The sequence below is a fragment of the Phyllosticta citriasiana genome (genome assembly GCF_038021145.1).
Source record: "Phyllosticta citriasiana strain CBS 120426 chromosome Unknown IWZ02scaffold_9, whole genome shotgun sequence".
Lineage (NCBI taxonomy): Eukaryota > Fungi > Ascomycota > Dothideomycetes > Botryosphaeriales > Phyllostictaceae > Phyllosticta > Phyllosticta citriasiana.
The window spans coordinates 673,539-689,313 of record NW_027117286.1 but is presented as its reverse complement, the minus strand read 5'-3'; the positions used below and the strand labels follow the sequence as shown (position 1 = coordinate 689,313).

The 15,775-nt window shown below is 54.1% G+C and overlaps 8 protein-coding genes across 8 annotated transcripts; 5 read left to right on the top strand and 3 right to left on the bottom strand.

Moving 5' to 3' along the window:
- Positions 1-24: 24 nt before the first annotated feature.
- IWZ02DRAFT_312512 (uncharacterized protein) lies at positions 25-1,300 on the bottom strand. Its single transcript, XM_066764085.1, has 2 exons — positions 281-1,300; positions 25-43 (listed from the first exon to the last, which is right to left on the bottom strand). The coding sequence occupies exon 1, from the start codon at positions 1,127-1,129 to the stop codon at positions 356-358; it is 774 nt and encodes a 257-aa protein (XP_066621199.1). The 5' UTR covers positions 1,130-1,300; the 3' UTR covers positions 25-43; positions 281-355.
- A 22-nt stretch (positions 1,301-1,322) lies between these two features.
- Positions 1,323-2,770, top strand: IWZ02DRAFT_312462 (cut9 interacting protein-like protein Scn1). Its single transcript, XM_066764084.1, has one exon. The coding sequence runs from the start codon at positions 1,386-1,388 to the stop codon at positions 2,520-2,522; it is 1,137 nt and encodes a 378-aa protein (XP_066621198.1). The 5' UTR covers positions 1,323-1,385; the 3' UTR covers positions 2,523-2,770.
- A 119-nt stretch (positions 2,771-2,889) lies between these two features.
- IWZ02DRAFT_381044 (uncharacterized protein) lies at positions 2,890-5,451 on the top strand (the record flags this gene model as incomplete). Its single annotated transcript, XM_066765143.1, has 4 exons — positions 2,890-3,024; positions 3,080-3,244; positions 3,299-4,865; positions 4,913-5,451. The coding sequence occupies 4 exons, from the start codon at positions 2,890-2,892 to the stop codon at positions 5,449-5,451; spliced, it is 2,406 nt and encodes an 801-aa protein (XP_066621197.1).
- A 1,001-nt stretch (positions 5,452-6,452) lies between these two features.
- Positions 6,453-7,207, top strand: IWZ02DRAFT_491975 (uncharacterized protein; the record flags this gene model as incomplete). The annotated part of the gene is made up of 2 exons (XM_066769804.1): positions 6,453-6,522; positions 6,573-7,207. The coding sequence occupies 2 exons, from the start codon at positions 6,453-6,455 to the stop codon at positions 7,205-7,207; spliced, it is 705 nt and encodes a 234-aa protein (XP_066621196.1).
- Positions 7,208-8,163: 956 nt separating this feature from the next.
- Positions 8,164-8,937, top strand: IWZ02DRAFT_434563 (uncharacterized protein; the record flags this gene model as incomplete). The annotated part of the gene is made up of 1 exon (XM_066766373.1): positions 8,164-8,937. One exon carries the CDS (start codon positions 8,164-8,166, stop codon positions 8,935-8,937), a length of 774 nt encoding a protein of 257 aa, XP_066621195.1.
- Positions 8,938-10,352: 1,415 nt separating this feature from the next.
- Positions 10,353-11,672, bottom strand: IWZ02DRAFT_434562 (uncharacterized protein; the record flags this gene model as incomplete). Its single annotated transcript, XM_066766372.1, has 1 exon — positions 10,353-11,672. The coding sequence occupies one exon, from the start codon at positions 11,670-11,672 to the stop codon at positions 10,353-10,355; it is 1,320 nt and encodes a 439-aa protein (XP_066621194.1).
- A 292-nt stretch (positions 11,673-11,964) lies between these two features.
- On the bottom strand, positions 11,965-13,448 carry IWZ02DRAFT_312452 (3-oxoacyl-reductase). Its single transcript, XM_066764083.1, has 3 exons — positions 13,020-13,448; positions 12,590-12,970; positions 11,965-12,533 (listed from the first exon to the last, which is right to left on the bottom strand). Exons 1-3 carry the CDS (start codon positions 13,178-13,180, stop codon positions 12,176-12,178), a joined length of 900 nt encoding a protein of 299 aa, XP_066621193.1. The 5' UTR covers positions 13,181-13,448; the 3' UTR covers positions 11,965-12,175.
- Positions 13,449-13,509: 61 nt separating this feature from the next.
- Positions 13,510-15,294, top strand: IWZ02DRAFT_422492 (DASH complex subunit Ask1-domain-containing protein). The gene is made up of 3 exons (XM_066765859.1): positions 13,510-13,698; positions 13,749-13,855; positions 13,914-15,294. Exons 1-3 carry the CDS (start codon positions 13,605-13,607, stop codon positions 15,099-15,101), a joined length of 1,389 nt encoding a protein of 462 aa, XP_066621192.1. The 5' UTR covers positions 13,510-13,604; the 3' UTR covers positions 15,102-15,294.
- The last annotated feature ends 481 nt before the right edge of the window (positions 15,295-15,775 follow it).

The following is a 15,775-nucleotide window of genomic DNA, read 5'->3' as shown; positions in this document are numbered from 1 at the left end:
TCGAGTCGCAAGTGGCTTGTCAGTTGATTGGACCCTGCATACTCTTATAGTACAAGGTCCTTTGTCAGTATCCAAAGCGCTCGAAATTGCCCGGCCTCCCTTTGTCAATCAATGCACACTGTCGTTCGAATCGAAAACGGAAGCCCAATGTTCTTTGGCGGATGTCATGCGGCAAAGACGCTCATTCTTAATGCTACATTGGAATGAATGTCGTTCAACGCCGGCCAAAAAAATGTTCAAAGAGTAAAAGACGCGCCGCCAATGGAAAATGTTCACAAACCAAAGCAAAAATTTTGTATGTGCGCCCAGGAATAAAATGCTGGGCATTGTGGGGAGGGTGGGGTTTTCCCGAATCTCAAACGTGTAGAGCGCTCCTAGCGCTTGTGCGCGGAGTTCGACCTGAACTGCTGGTCGAACACGTACTCGAGGCTCCTGAGCTTTTACGTCTTTCATCGATGCGGCTGCTGCCCAGAGTCTCAACGGAACCGCCCAGTCGCTTGTATGCTTGCAACGTAAAGTACTCGTCGGGGCTACCAGAACCCTCGTTGGCGTTGGGGGTGCGTGCGCGGCTTTGTACTGGCGACATGCGAATGGCGTCGGGGCTCCATGAAAATTTCTGGCTTCCTCCGGTTAGAGAGCGATGGTGTTTTCTCTGTCGTTCGGGCTTGACGGCGGGCAGTTCCAGCCTGGAGTTTATTCCAATCCACAAGGCCTCCTCTTGACCATCGCCAGGCATCCGCCATCCTCCGACGCCTTCAAAGTCTCGGTTTGGGCCGGCAGTGCTGAACAGAGAGGCAAAACTTTCGCTCTTGGTCGGAGGTTGGCGAGGGGCGGTGAGGTCCTGGGAGAGGCCTAGACTGGCGGCGCTGCTTCGACGGCTGCGGTGATAGCGCTGGGGACTGGAGTAGCCGGAGGATGCGGCGACTCTTGGTTTGGGAGGATTGTGGAAGGATGTATCGTTGAAGAGCCAGGTGTGGAAGAGGGCGACTCCTAGCTCGAAGTAGACTATGGAGACGCGGAAGAAAAGGGTGACGAAGGCGAGGGTGGTGGTGACAATGGCCAGGGCGACCAGAGGCAGCGAGAGGAGGATCAAGATGGGCGGACCGAGGAGGTAGAGCGGGTTGAACATGGCGTCGGTGCGGCCTGGAGCAGAGGCAGCGATGGACTCGACATATTCTTTAGAAGAGGTAGCACAAGAGAGCGAGAGGAGGGTTTGGGGTGGGGAAAGTAGAAAGGAAGAGAGACAGCGGGCGACTACAGGCCGCCATGGAGCGCGGCGCGCTCGGCATGTGATCCTGAGGCTCCCGCACTGACGATGCCATCTCCACACTCCACTCTCACTCCACCGCGGCTCGTTGTCAAACTTCTTCTTCTGCACGTCAAACATGACAGCATCCTTCCCGTGGCACATTGGCGTCTTTGACGCTCATTGTCACCCCACCGACACCATGTCGTCCATTGCCGCCATCCCCTCCATGAAGGCTAGGGCCCTGACCGTCATGGCCACTAGAGCACAGGACCAGCAGCTCGTCGCCAATGTCGCCGACGACCTCGGCATCAAGTCGAACCGCGTAGACGCGTGGGAATGCAAAGAGCGCATCGTCCCCTGCTTTGGCTGGCACCCGTGGTTTGCCTATCAAATGTTCGATGAGGCCAAGCACGGTGGCAAGCAAACTCTGGACGACGACGCCAAAGTCTCGCACTACAAGCAAGTCCTCTCTCCTGCACCCGATGACCGCAGCTTCATCATGAGTCTGCCCGACCCAATCCCCTTTTCCGCATTTCTGGCGCAGACAAGACACTATCTCGAGCGCTTCCCTCTGGCGCTGGTGGGCGAGATTGGCTTGGACAAGTCCTTTAGAATTCCTCATGCGCCGCTCCCCGAGCATCATGAAACCCGCGACAGCTCCCTGACTCCAGGTGGACGAGAAGGGCGACGTCTGTCGCGGCACTGCGTCTCCTTGGAGCATCAAAAGTGCATTTTGACAGCGCAGCTCAACCTGGCCGGGCAACTGCGCCGGGCCGTTTCTGTTCACGGTGTACAGGCTCACGGAGTGCTTTTTGAAACGTTGAGAGCAACCTGGAAGGGCCACGAGCGGAAACCGATGAGCAAGCGGGAGAGAAGGAGACGAGGCATCTCTGCTGAAGAAGCAGCCGATGATCAAGACGACTCTCCCAAGCCCTTCCCTCCTCGCATCTGCCTTCATTCGTATTCTGGCCACCCATCATCGCTTTCGCAGTATTTTGAAGCCTCGGTGCCGGCAGATGTCTATGTCTCGTTCTCTACAGCCATCAATTACTCGGACCGAGCAGCGTCTACCACGTCTCAGTCCATTAAAGTAGTGCCAGATGATCGAGTGCTTGTCGAGAGCGACCTCCACATTGCTGGAGAGGATATGGACGGTTACTTGGAAGACGTGGTCCGCAGGGTTTGCGGCATTAAGGAATGGCCTCTCGAGGAAGGCGTCCGGCGGTTGCGGAGCAACTGGGAACGATTCGCCTTTGGCAGGCAGAGTCAGTAACACTGAAAAACGTCTGGTAGATGAGACTGTCGCAGCCCGGCCAGGCAAAAGTAAGCCTTGAGGATTCAGAAGGCCAAGAAAAATGTGTGGCTCTTTTGTTCCTGCAGGATGATAGCCTGAGAGTGATTACTTTATCTTCTATTTTTTTTTATTTTTTTATTCGCAGAACAACGGTTCGTCGGCCGGAATTGGCTGCTCGACGGGAGCCGGGAACGTGGACGCGAGTCAGTCGGCATGAGCGGTGAGATCATGGTCGAACAGCATCGCGGGCGCCGTCCCACACAGCGGAGGCTGCCTCCACTAGTAAACAGGCCCATCATGCGCCCAACACAATTCTGCAACTCCATGCAGCCATATCCTCGCAACCATGGACGACGGCTTCAGTGCCTGGAATGATACCTCTGACTGGAACGACCTTGTCGGTACCAAACGCCCCCGCGACATCTCCATCCAGATCGTCCTATCCGTCGCTCTCGGAGCCTCCGCCTTCATCGCCTTTTGCGTGAGTCACGGCCTCATCGCTCCGTGGAAGCCGTTGACACCGCTGACTATTGCAGATTCTTCGTCCAAGATGGGAGGGCTTGTACGCTGCCCGCAAGAAGCATAACGACGAGGACACCGCTCTCCCCGAACTTCCCAAGACCCTCTTTGGATGGATACCCGCTCTCTGGAAGATCACCGACCAGCAGGTCCTCGCGTCTGCTGGTCTGGATGCCTATGTCGTGAGTAGTTTGGCTTCTGATGTGGATGCCTTCTGACGCGTGCGACTACTGTAGTTTCTCGCCTTTTTCAAAATGGCCATCAAGTTCCTGACCATAACCCTCTTCTTCTCGCTCGTCGTCATCAAACCTGTACACGACCGATTTCCCGACACGAGCAAGGGAAAGTTGAAGAACAACACTACAATAGACGACACGGACGACTTTGAACTGCGGAAGCGGTACGCGCCGGCCAACATCAGCCTCGGTCAGCAATGGATTGTCGAGGACTATTACTTGTACTTGGAAGCGTCAACAGACTATCTGTGGATGTACCTGGTCTTTGCATATCTCTTCACTGGGCTGGCCCTCTACATGATTGTTTCCGAAACCAGGAGAATCATTGAAATCCGCCAAGAGTATCTGGGAAGCCAGGCGACCATCACCGACCGGACCATTCGTCTATCCGGCATACCTCCCGAGCTGCGGTCTGAGCACAAGATCAAAGAGTTTGTCGAAGAACTAGAGATTGGAGACGTCGAGAGTGTGACTCTTTGCCGAAACTGGAAGCCGCTGGATGACCTGATTGAAAAGAGGCTGTTCACGCTTCGCAAGTTGGAGGAGGCCTGGACGGTGCATTTGGGTCATCGGCGAGTGGAGCGCAGTCTCGAATCTCTACCCGTCTCCCAACCCGCTCCTCCGGGCCCCGTCGTTGAAAACCACGCTGACAGCGAAAGTAGCCAGCTCTTGGGAGGCCACAGACGCCGCATGTCATCGCCGTATTCCAGAAGCAGACCCTCGGTCAAGATTTGGTACGGACGCTTCAAGGTGTGGTACCGCAACGTGGATGCCATCGACTTTTATGAGGAGAAGCTGCGTCGTCTGGACGACCAGATCAAGGAGATGCGTAGGAGGGAGTTTGAACCGAGACCTCTTGCCTTTGTCACCATGGACAGCGTTGCCAGTTGTCAAATGGCTGTTCAGGCCGTCCTGGACCCATCTCCTTTGCAGCTTTTGGCGAACACGAGCCCCGCTCCGGACGACGTTGTTTGGCCCAACACGTATATGCCCCGCCGCGAAAGAATGATTCGTGCCTGGTCGATTACTATTCTAATCACAATCCTGACCGTGGTTTGGACGTCTCTGCTGGTACCCGTCGCCGGTGCTTTGAGCATCGAATCCATTGGCAAGGTACTTCCTGGGCTCGCAAAGGCTATTGAGAATCACGATACCCTTCGATCCATCGTCTCCACGCAACTGCCGACCCTCATTGTTTCGCTCTTGAACGTCCTGGTTCCCTATCTGTACGACTGGTTGTCGAACAAGCAAGGAATGATCGGGCAGGGCGACGTGGAGCTGTCGGTCATCTCCAAGAACTTCTTCTTCGTCTTCTTCAACTTCTTTATTATCTTTACGATTTTGGGAACCGCCTCGGGATTCTATGAAGTCCTCAAGAACATTGGTGAGCAACTAAAGGATGCGACCAAGATCACGCACGCCTTGGCCACAGCTCTGCAGTCGCTGCTCAACTTTTACACCAACTTTGTCATTCTTCAGGGAGTCGGCCTGTTCCCATTCCGTCTGCTAGAGTTTGGCGCTGTGGTTCTGTATCCTCTTGGATTGATTGGGGCCAAAACTCCACGCGGTAAGCTTCGTAGTATGGCTTTGATTGTACTTGTCTAATTTTCCCAGACTACGCTGAACTGGTCCAACCGCCCGTCTTTAGCTACGGCTTCTTCCTGCCCAACACGATCCTCATCTTCATCATTTGCACAGTGTACAGTGTGCTGCGCTCGTCCTGGATGGTCCTCCTGGCTGGTCTTCTTTACTTTATGATTGGGCACTTTGTGCACAAGTACCAACTGCTCTACGCCATGGACCACCGGCAGCACTCGACGGGACGCGGATGGCTGATGATTTGCGATCGCGTCATCATTGGATTGATTCTGTTCCAACTGACCATGGCCGGGCAGCTTGCGCTCAAGCGGGCCTTTTGGCGTTCGGTCTTTCTGGCGCCACTCGTCATTGCCACGCTGTGGTTCTGGCACATTTACTCCAACTCGTACCGACCGCTGATGAAGTTCATCGCGCTGAAGAGCTTGCGGCGAGCGGAGCGGACAGACCACAGCCTTCACCACTTCTTCGGGCACAGGCACGACCAAGGCCCAACTGTCGATGAGGTGCAGGAGCGCGGTCAGGAATATGTCAACCCCAGTCTCGTCATGCCGTAAGTTGCGCTCGCTCAGCACATAGCGTGACGGTGCTAACTAGTGTGTAGTCTTGAAGATGTGTGGATTGCCGACAAGACGGCCAGGGCCGCGGCCCAGAGCAACGGTCACGGAAATGGAAACGGATCCAGGTCCAGCAGCGGCGGCAGCAGCCGTCTCCAGCGTCTCTTCCGCCGCAACCATCGCGGTTGAATGCTGCCGCTGTCTACTGTATCACCTTGTCTCTGCCCGTTGTACGAATAGTCGAGCGCATTCTATATACCCCCTTCGCCCGTTGCGTAGATTCGTCGTTTGAAGTGGGTTACTGCCCTTAGATGCGAGCCTGTAGCAATATACGTCTTTGCTGAGTACGTCGGTGAAAGGAGTATCGCGGTAATTCACCTGTGTTTCACTGTTGAATCATTTTCAAAGGAGAAGATGGTCCTGACAAGAGTCAGAAGTTGGGCTTCTTTATAAATCCGTCACAATAGGCACATGTGGCTCCATACCTAGGCCCCAGTCCCCAGATTTGATCTAGGGAGGCTGGAAGCTGCTGACAAGGCGGCGACCAAGGCTCTTCTTTCCGGTGAGCAAAATCCGCGCTTTGGGACTTGTCTGCTCACCTCGACGCCGCTAGACGCCACGTTCATCGAGGCCGCCGTCGTTTTGGAGGAGGAGGAGGAGGAGGAGGAGGAGGAGTCAGACCCGCGGCTGTGGCCCTGGTCATGTATAATACAGAACCATCCCCAACAGAAATTGGGTGACGCCACTCACCAACAATTCATCAGGCAATGCGCATTTACAAATGACAGAATAACTTCTTCAAGCCAGACTCACGCCGTGAACAAGTCGCGACCTGTGACATCTTGATGGAACTATATCAGGCACCACCTCCAGCACATCACTTCTCGCCGACCTCCCTCTCCTCTCTGACCATCTTCAACAGACCTGCATTCTCGCCTCCCATCCTCTCCACTTCTCCGACACAAACCCGATTTTTCTCAAGCGCAATCCAAGCGGTCATCATGTCTTCTCACACTCCCAACCAGCAGAACAACGGCCGCCAGATGGCGTCTGTGCAGCCAGCGCAAATCCGTACATGCTCTCAATGTGCGCTCTGAAAATCATCACTCACATCCAAACAGGCCCTTTCGGAGGCTCTGGACGCGAAGACCTCGTCTCGAAGCTCGAAGCCCTCGCGCTGAACCACACCAATCCAGCTGCTCGCGTTTTCGAGCCGTCCACGACGACGCGCACTCCGCACGCCCACCCTCTTCTTCAACACCAGCAGCAAATGTACCCTCAGACGCAGCAGCAGCAGCAGCAGCAGCAGCATTTGCAGTCCATCGGCCCCATCGGTCAGCCCATCACCACATCGGCTGCTCCCCTCTACGCCTCCGTCGCATCTTCTCACTTCACCCCAGCTGCATCCTCTGCTCAATACGACCCAACCGCGTCTTCCTCTCACTACGCCCCCGCCGCATCTACGCCTCACTTCATCCCAACCGCCGCCTCTGCAGCCGCAGCCGCTAATGCCGCCGCTGCTGCCGCCGCCGCCGCTGCAAACTACCAGCGCCACCACATCATCAAGTGCGGCCGCTGCTACGGCGAGATGAAGCCCAGCGTCTCGTTCCACGGCTGGCTGGGCCACTGCGCTCATGGCCGCTCCTTTGCACCCCATGAGCTCGACTACCAGGTTTGCGGCTGCAATCTCGCTTTCATGACGGCCTTTGAGGTGGAGACGCACTTGCGCAGTCATGGCTGTGATCAGCGTCGTTGATTGTGCATGCAATCGTGCAGGGCTGTCTGAGCTAAATACTGCGAGAGATTGTGAAGAGGTTGTCTGTGCTGCTGGGCTAATGGAGCCGAAAGTTGAGGGAGTAATGGGCGCTTCTTTGCTTGAAGAGATATGGCGTATCGCTCGGATTTGAGAGGCTCTGTCTGGTTGATGATGGAATCTAAGACGATTGCTTAAACAGGGTGGACATGGCTTACTGAATCCAGAAAATTAAAGCAACTTCATGAATCACTTCAAATAAGTCCACGACGTCGTGATCCACCGCTATTTCCGGTTGAATGGAAGACAGGAAGCGAAGCTGTGAGCATTGAGCGCATTCGACATATCCTCCATCAAAGAGGACCCTGAGGAACATGATTTGCCTGTTCACTTATTCGTGACTACCATACTTCCCATGCCTTCTCCTATTGATTGCCCGTGGCCTTCTCGTTTGGGTTAGCACTGCGCCTTTTGGAAGGCGAGTGTGTAATACTGCCATCCTACTTCTCTCTTCCCCTCTTCTGCACCTCTCTTCCGCAACACACCACGTCACTGCGAATCTTCTGCGACTCGCCTCCGCATCTCTCTTCCACAACTTGCTACAACATCACTCCTCTCAGCTCGCCTTCGACAAGCGTTGTTGCACCTCTCTTCTGCGTCTTCTTTGGCAACTCGCCTGCGCGCCTCTCTTCTCCAAATCGCCTTCAAAAGCCTCTACTGCAAGCTTCATCAGATCACGCCTGAGATCCTGCTTCACGTCTCCCCCTCCGGCGCTTTCTCTCACCAGCATTCCTCGGATTATATCCTCTTTTTCGCAATCGTATTCCACGACTGCACCGCCGATTACTCGCACCTGCGCAACTGAGATCACGCTATCCACAGCCTTCTAGTCGACAGCGAACAGGTCGAACACCTTTCGGAATATCCAGGTCTCAAGACGGAAAGTCTCACCCTGAACTATGAGTCTACCCTTCGATATGGACCAAGACAACTATGCTGCCCGAGAGGCTCCTGCCGTCAACGATAGCCTAGCTCTAGTCAATGATGCCGCATCTCAGGCACCTTACCCCCAGACGGATCACGAGATCCTCACAGACTGGCAGGACCGACCCGGGCAGATGACTGACGAGGGCAAAGAAATTGTGAGACAGGCCCTGAGCAGGTGCACTGGCTATGCTTTCAGCTGGGATTTCATCACTATCGTAACCTCGTACCTGAGCTTTTTCGGCACGCGAGACTTTCACGCCTGTGCCATGTGGGTGCTTCTTGACAACCACGATCTGGCCGCAGACGTCCGATTACGTACAAAAGTGAACAAATTTCAGCTCGAAGCCTCGGAACGGCACACGAAGTTCTGCCCCAACTGCAACAAGGTCAACCCCCGACCATATGGCCACGGTATCAACATGCTCAAGCTGCTCGATAAGGTCTTCGAGGATCAAACCGAAAAGTTGAGGGCTGCTGTAAGCGATCTGGAAGAGACTGCCCTTGAAACGACAGTCGAGAGGGAGAATGCGCGCTGTGTTTTCGAGTGTCAAACCCGAAAGTTGAGGGCTGCCGTAAGCGAACTGAAGGAGGACCCCCTTAAAATGACAGTCGAGAGGGAGAATGCGCGCCGAGCTATCGAGTGGCATTCAAGGTACAATGTCTGGCAAGCCGGCTGGATATTTTACGACGATGAGCTGGTCTGCGAAATTTGTGGGCAAATCGACAGTGATGCGAGTGAAGAGTAGCCTGGGAACCGTCAAAAAATGCTGCTTTGGAGCTTCCAGGGCTTGAAGTCCTGGGTGGTCAAAAGAGCAACTCGGAAGAAATTCATCACACATTACCTTGGCAGAGGGTATGGATGGACGATGATTTGCTGGAGAAAGCTTGAACGCGAACCTCGCACCTTGGACTTCAACGACTTCGCTTTGCTGGCATTGGGTTGGAAGCTCATTCGCTTGTGTACAGAGCAATTTGGACTGGCGTCAACGAACGGAGTTTTGGTATCTTTTGAATGGGGCATAGGGAGGCGGTCGAACGGACAATGATTCGCTTGGGGAGACTTGGAGAGGACAAGCACCTTGGACCCGAATATTCGCTTCGTCGACGTCTTTGGGTAGTTGGAGGGCTTCAAAGCTCGTTCGTTTGGGACGGGAAACATTGCTTTTGGTTGTATGAATGGCGTTTTGAGGGGGTTTCGGAAATTGGGTGGAGCGGAAAGAAGAGCATCGATTAGACAGACTTCACGCCTTTGAAAGAATGCACGGTTTGATTTGAGCATCAAGACTCCTCAAGAGTGTAAAATCCTTTGAATTTACTCGCTTGAGCGCTATAAATGGGTAAAGAAAGTCTTAGATTGAGTACCTGCCTCGAGTTGTCAATGAAAGCAAAGAGACTGTCGCCAAATATCCCCCCCGTGCGTGCCGTCCTGCATACCGAACCAAGAAACCAAATCAATCGCCCTTTTTTTTTTTTTTTTCTTTTGGCTTGCTTGCCCCTACCATGGCAGCATACAGTCGTCGTTGCGCGGTTGGATGGTATCAGGAAAGAGAAAGGGAGTAGTAGGAAGGAGGTTGCATCAACCATGCCGAGGTAAATTGATATAGTTGCAGCTCTTTGTGCGTCTGTCCGATGGCGTGTCTGGAGGGCACTTTTGGAGGAGGCGTTGTGTCGTTGGGTCGAGAGTGGGAAGGAAAGAAGTGTGGAGGAAGCATGCAATGATTGATTGAAGGCAGAGTTGAATCTGCCGTGGGTTTGTCCGCTTGTCCAGTGCCGCGTGTGTCGTGTCCGAGTTCCGCTCAAGATGCTGTGGTGTCGAGACGATGACGGAAAGAAAAAAAAAAAAAAAAAAAAAAAAAAAAGAGAGAGAAGGAGTGACAGTCAGTCGTGCCAAAGGGACTAAGCCAATCAATCGCCTTTTTTGTGCTCGTCGCTTCCGCAATGTATCGTCCATGTCGCATTGGACTTTCTCCGCTGTCTTGTGTGATTGACTGGCTTCGGAAAGTGAAAATGATTTCAGTCAAGGAATGTCAAATGAACAGCAAAAATGAGTGCTTTTTCCGCCGTCCCTGCGTGCTTGATGGGATGGAAGTTTGCTTGATTCCGCCCGGGTCGGAACGTCGACCTTGGATGCTTGTGTCCTTGATGAAATGCTGACCTTCGATCAGGTAGCTGTATTGTTGGTTGCTGGAGCCACGTTGGCTGCTGGAGTCGCGTCGGTTGCTGGAGCTGTGTTGGTTGCTGAAGCTGTGCTGGTTTCTGCAGCACTGTTGGTCGCTGATGCTGCATTGTTCTCCTCTAGGAATTTTACCCTGAAGCCGGACTCAACGAACTTGTTGAATTCTCTCAGCTCTACAAGGAGTCTTTTCATGATGTCGAAACTCTGTCGGATCTCCAAGACAATTTCGACTCTATTGTAGGCATTGCGCTTTTTGATGCGCTCTTCGATGAGGACTCTATCTTCCGCAAGATATTGTCGATCAAGTAGTACCAAATTCCACTGCTCTTGAAACTTGTCTTTCTGCTGTTCGTCTGAAGCGGATTCCCACCAATTCCACTCCTCATCTGCCATGGCTTTCAAAGGTTCCAAGAATTCCGTCCAGAACGGGTTGAAGACGGCGAGTCCGTGAGTGGCCAGCTTCTTAAGCTGTTCCGTCATCCTTTGAGTGCAGACTTGGAAGATTTCTGGGCCCTTCAAGAACCTCTCTCGATTTACGCACGGCAACGGCATGGGATTCTGGTTGGTCATGTCCTGGATCTGGAATAGCAACCGTCCGATGGGACGTCGGAGCTCTTGAAAGACTTCGAGACTTGGCATGAGGGAAGCGTATTCCATACATTTGTGAAGCATCTTGAAGTCTCCCTCGCGCTGTGAAGTGAATGCCAATTCCACCATGCTCTTCAGATCATATTGCATGGGAATAATGTCCTCAAAAGTCGATAAGGAAGAACCGTCGAAAGTTTCGACAATTATTTCGGAGTAGGCTTGCACGAAGTCATCGATCCAGTGCAGCGCTTTGCTAACTGCATAGCTAATCACCCTGAGCCGCGCTTTCAAAACAATGCAGATCTTGTTTCTGTCCCGCGGAGATTTTGTAAGCGGGTTGTCTTCGACTACCTTACGCCTCTTGCGCGCAGTCTCGGGCTCCAAATCAGGTGAAAGTGGTCTTTTGACGAGCTTATGAATCGGGTAGACGAGTCTGTACGCAACATCAAAAGCCTTGTACGCACTCTCCCGGTCATCCATGGCTTCAAGCTTGCTGTCTTGGAAAAACTGGACCAAAGTTATCTCATGTGCATTCTGGTCGGGGATTTCGATCACGTCCTGACTGACGGCGCTGGCGTAGAGTTTTCCAACAGCTTCAGATTCAAAGTCAGAGCCAAGTGATTCGTAATGAAGAGGCGACTCGGAACCATGGCCCACAATGATTCGTTGGGGCTCGGGATAGTTGTAGAATAAACTTGTAGGTTGATGGAGCGGCATCTTAATGGTCTTCGCTGAAGCAATTGAATATCCAACGACTTCAGACAGCGAGTATGGCGAGGATGCTCTGTGAACCGAATAGACGTGAGTTCTGCTGGACAGAATCCAAAGCGCTGACTACAGGATCGGATTTGGATCAGAAGAGTTGCGCGAGTCGGCGGCAAGTCAGAGGGACGGGCAGGAAGAGTGAGAACCGTGCAATCGGCTTGCCAATCTTGATGGTGTTCGAATAGTGTCCCGATATTGTCTTTCATCAGCGAATCAGGTGGAGTTGTGAGAAGGTCGGATGAATGAAGAAGAAAGGTGGAAAGAGAGTTGGGACAGAAACTTTACTCCAATGCAACGCTCCAGAAGGACGCTAGCTGGATGTGGGAGTCGGTCTACAATTTTGAAATAGAGCATACACCGTGAGGTTTCTTTTCTTCGTTGATTGAGCGCAGAAACACATGCTCCACGCATTGGATACATGAGACTCAACTCAGAACTCACTCATCTGACCCGAACTAGGTGAAGATGATTCCTCCATCCACCACGAGCGTCTGCCCAGTGACGTAGTCACTGTCTGGGCCAGCCAGGAAGCTGACAGCTTTGCTCACATCCGTCGGCACACTCGTCCGTCCAAGCGCAATGAGCTCTCCAGAATACTTCTTGATGGTGTCGCCCTTCTTGGCGCCGGTCTCCTCACCAAGTTTCTCATCAATGAGATCCCACATGCTGGTGCCGACGATACCCGGCGCGTATGCGTTTGCGGTGATCTTGTGCCTCGCCATCTCCATGGCAAAGACCTGAGTCAGGCCGCGCACCGCGAACTTGGTCGCCGAGTAGTGGCCAAGCATGGCAAAAGGCTTCAGCGAAACGATGCTGGAGTATTTCTGGTGAGCGCGTGCGCACTTGAGGCTCCAAGAAGAGATGCGTACCTGGCAGCACCAATCAACTTGCCACCGCTACCTTGCGAAATCATCTGCTTTGCAGCAGTAGAATAGCAGTTGAAAACACCAAAGACATTGATCTCGAAGATTCTCCGCAACTCTTCAGGCGTGATCTGGAGCAGCGGCTTTACCTGCGCGATTCCGGCATTGGCAACCATGGTGTTGAGGGGACCGAGCTCTTTGACAGATGTTTGGACCATGTTTTCTACTTCATCCAATTTTGAGACATCGCCCAGGCACACAGTGGCCTTTCGCCCGATCTCTTTGATTTCCGAGACCAATTGCTCTGCCTCGTCTTTATTGGAAGGAATGTCATTGACGCCAATGTCATAGCCATCTTGTGCAAGCCGAAGTGCAATGGCTTTTCCTCTGCATGCGGTCAAACATTGAACTATGGGGGGTTCCTTGGGGCGCTTACATTCCCCGCGCACAGCCAGTGACAATTGCCGTCTTCCGCTGCTGCTCTGGAACCCCTATTATCGAGCGGGTGTACTTGGGGCCAACCAATGGAGCCCTAGATGCCGAAGACAGCGCATTCGAGTATCTGATCAAGTTGCGGAATCCTGAGCGAGCTGCCATGATGGATTTGACCAAAGAGTTGAAGCATCAAAAGAAGATCTGTGAGCAGGACATTTTGACATGCGAGCTCGGAAGTTTTCTTCCCGATAGCTAGTCACTCCATCTCGGAGGTCACAACACCGGGAATGCGGAGTAGACACGGTATGGGGTAGGGAGGGGAGTCCATGGGTGGGTACTAGGACATGCCATTGACGAATCACGGAGGCATCGGACACGCGGAGACATGGCAAAGCAATGCTCGAAAACAAGGTTGACCTGCAGGTGCGAGGTCACGAAGAGCTGGAGAATGACGAGGGGAAGTCCAGCGTCAAGGAATACCCGAAAAGGAAACCCTACACGCGCGGGGAACTCTCTGACTAAGCGCTTGTTGACATTTTGCCGCAACGGAAGCACGACAACGACCACGAGCCAAGCACACAACGTCATGTCGCGCCCCAGTAGCATGATGGCACAGCGCAACCTTACCCTGACTGAGGAGCTGGAAAGGCTCGAGCAGTCCATTACGCTCACCCTCCAAGGTACTTGGAATTGTCCTTCCTCGCAGCATTTTGGGCTAACCAAGTTGCAGAAATCGACCACAACTTTAGTCGCGCACATCGCATCGTCACTGGAAGCATCCTCCCGATTGTCGAAGAATACGCGAAGCATTCTGAAGCTGTATGGGAGGGATCAAAGGTACGCTAATGGAATGGTTGCCAGTATGATGGTAGCCAGGTTCTGACAGTGCCCGCAGTTTTGGAAGCAATTCTTCGAAGCCAGCGCAAATGTCTCTCTTTCTGGCTACGAAGAGCCCACCGCAGGCGGAGACACCACCATTCAGCATGACGAGACGACACAAGAATCCGCATACGATGAAAGCCCATCAGTCCGCGACAGCACCATCCACTCGAATGCCGAACGCACGAGCAAATTCGACGACAGCGCAAACCTCGAGGCCGATGACTCAATCCTCTCTTCTCCCTCCGTCACAAAGACTCCCCGCAACCCGCCTACAATGACCGCCGCCGCATTTGCCGATTATGGCTCTCCATACGAAGCTCTCAGACGCGAACTACGCGGCGACGGCGATACTAAACATGAGGGCAGCGGCAAACAAGCAGCACGCGATGAAGACGACTTCTCCTCAGACGGCGCTGGTGACTTGGATGAAGGCACCGTCATGAATCTCCCAACGACCCCCGGCAGGCCTTCGGCTTCAGGGCTTCCGGACATGTCAATGACGCCCGAGTCGTCGCCCTTCGACCAACACACGCAGACACAACGGCCAGCGGGGAACCAGGACCCGCTGCTGCACCGCATGTTGGACAGGACATACCGCATCGCAGCGACGCCGCACACGGCCCGCAAGACGCAGCAGCAGTCGCAGCAACAGCGGCGTGCAGACGCTACGCCAGGCACCGCAAACCGCACAAAACGCCTGGCTGCGTTGGATTCGAGCCCGCTGTCATCGCCGGAGGGCGCAGCGCCTCAGTTACGCGCAGAGATATTTTCTTCCCCCATGAAGTCGCCCATGAAGACTCCACGCACGCCTGGCGTCAGCGTCCTCCATCAACAAAGACAACAACAGCAACACCGCACGCCCGGCACCGCCGCCGGCGCCGCAAGCAGCGGTAAAGGCAAAGGCAAAAGCAGCGCCCAGCCCGTCGAGCGCACGCTCGACTTCACACGCGACGATCTAGTGACATGGGACTCTGACAGCGACGACGGCACGCAAGCCATCAGCCCGCCCAAGACGCTCCAATTTCACGTGCCGCAGAGCCGGCTGTTGCAGACACCGGCGCACGAGGCGAGCCGGCGTATCGTCGAGGACTTGCTGCTGACGGCGGGCGGCGGTGATGCGTTGACTGATTCGAATGTCGAGGTGGGCGAGGTTAGTCCTAGTGTTGTGCGCAGGCATGAGATGCTCGATGATAGCTTTTGAGCGGAGAGAGCGGCATTGTATTGTGGGCATAGGGGTGGCGGGCTGAGTTGTGATGATGTCGATATACCCAAAGCAGGCATTCCTTCAGTCGCTTGTTATAGAGAACCATATAGACCATACCTTTTTAGAACATTCCTCCAAACATAACGAAGCGCACCGCGCACCGCGCACCGCGCACCGCGATGGCTTCAGTCAATCCCCCCCCCCCCCCCCCCCCCCCCCCCCCCTTCCACCGACGCTAACCCCCTCGCGCCCCGTCTCGTGCCGTCCCTCTACTTCAGGTTGCCTGCATGCACGCGGCTGACCTGCCCTGACCTGCCCTGTCAAGTCACTGCAGTCAGACAAGCCAGACCAAGCGGCGGCGGCGCAGGGCTGGGGTGGCCGGTCGTCATTTTCACATGTCAAAGCGCCAACAACCTGACACCAGGGCACGCTCCGTCTGACGTCGGCGCATCCATCCCGCGTCCCGCGTCCTGCAGCTTGCATCACGCAGCGTGCGCACGTCTAGAAAGCCGACCCACGCGCATGGACAGCAGCAGCACTGCACTGCAGTCACAATTCGGGAGCAATGCGCATCATAGCAAAGACAGAGAGGATGGATGACAGAAAGAGCGGCAGTCTTTCGTTCAACACGGCCGCTAGATTCTGAGCATATAGTTCATCTGAAATTTGTA

Coding starts and splice junctions, on each gene's coding strand:
- IWZ02DRAFT_312462 (XM_066764084.1), top strand. CDS start 1,386: ATGACAGCATCCTTCCCGTGGCACATTGGCGTCTTTGACGCTCATTGT.
- IWZ02DRAFT_312512 (XM_066764085.1), bottom strand. CDS start 1,129: ATGTTCAACCCGCTCTACCTCCTCGGTCCGCCCATCTTGATCCTCCTC.
- IWZ02DRAFT_312452 (XM_066764083.1), bottom strand. CDS start 13,180: ATGGCAGCTCGCTCAGGATTCCGCAACTTGATCAGATACTCGAATGCG. Junction 12,971..13,019: donor ACTGGCTGTGCGCGGGGAAT/GTAAGCGCCCCA, acceptor GACCGCATGCAG/AGGAAAAGCCATTGCACTTC. Junction 12,534..12,589: donor AAGTTGATTGGTGCTGCCAG/GTACGCATCTCT, acceptor GAAATACTCCAG/CATCGTTTCGCTGAAGCCTT.
- IWZ02DRAFT_422492 (XM_066765859.1), top strand. CDS start 13,605: ATGTCGCGCCCCAGTAGCATGATGGCACAGCGCAACCTTACCCTGACT. Junction 13,699..13,748: donor CATTACGCTCACCCTCCAAG/GTACTTGGAATT, acceptor ACCAAGTTGCAG/AAATCGACCACAACTTTAGT. Junction 13,856..13,913: donor CTGTATGGGAGGGATCAAAG/GTACGCTAATGG, acceptor CAGTGCCCGCAG/TTTTGGAAGCAATTCTTCGA.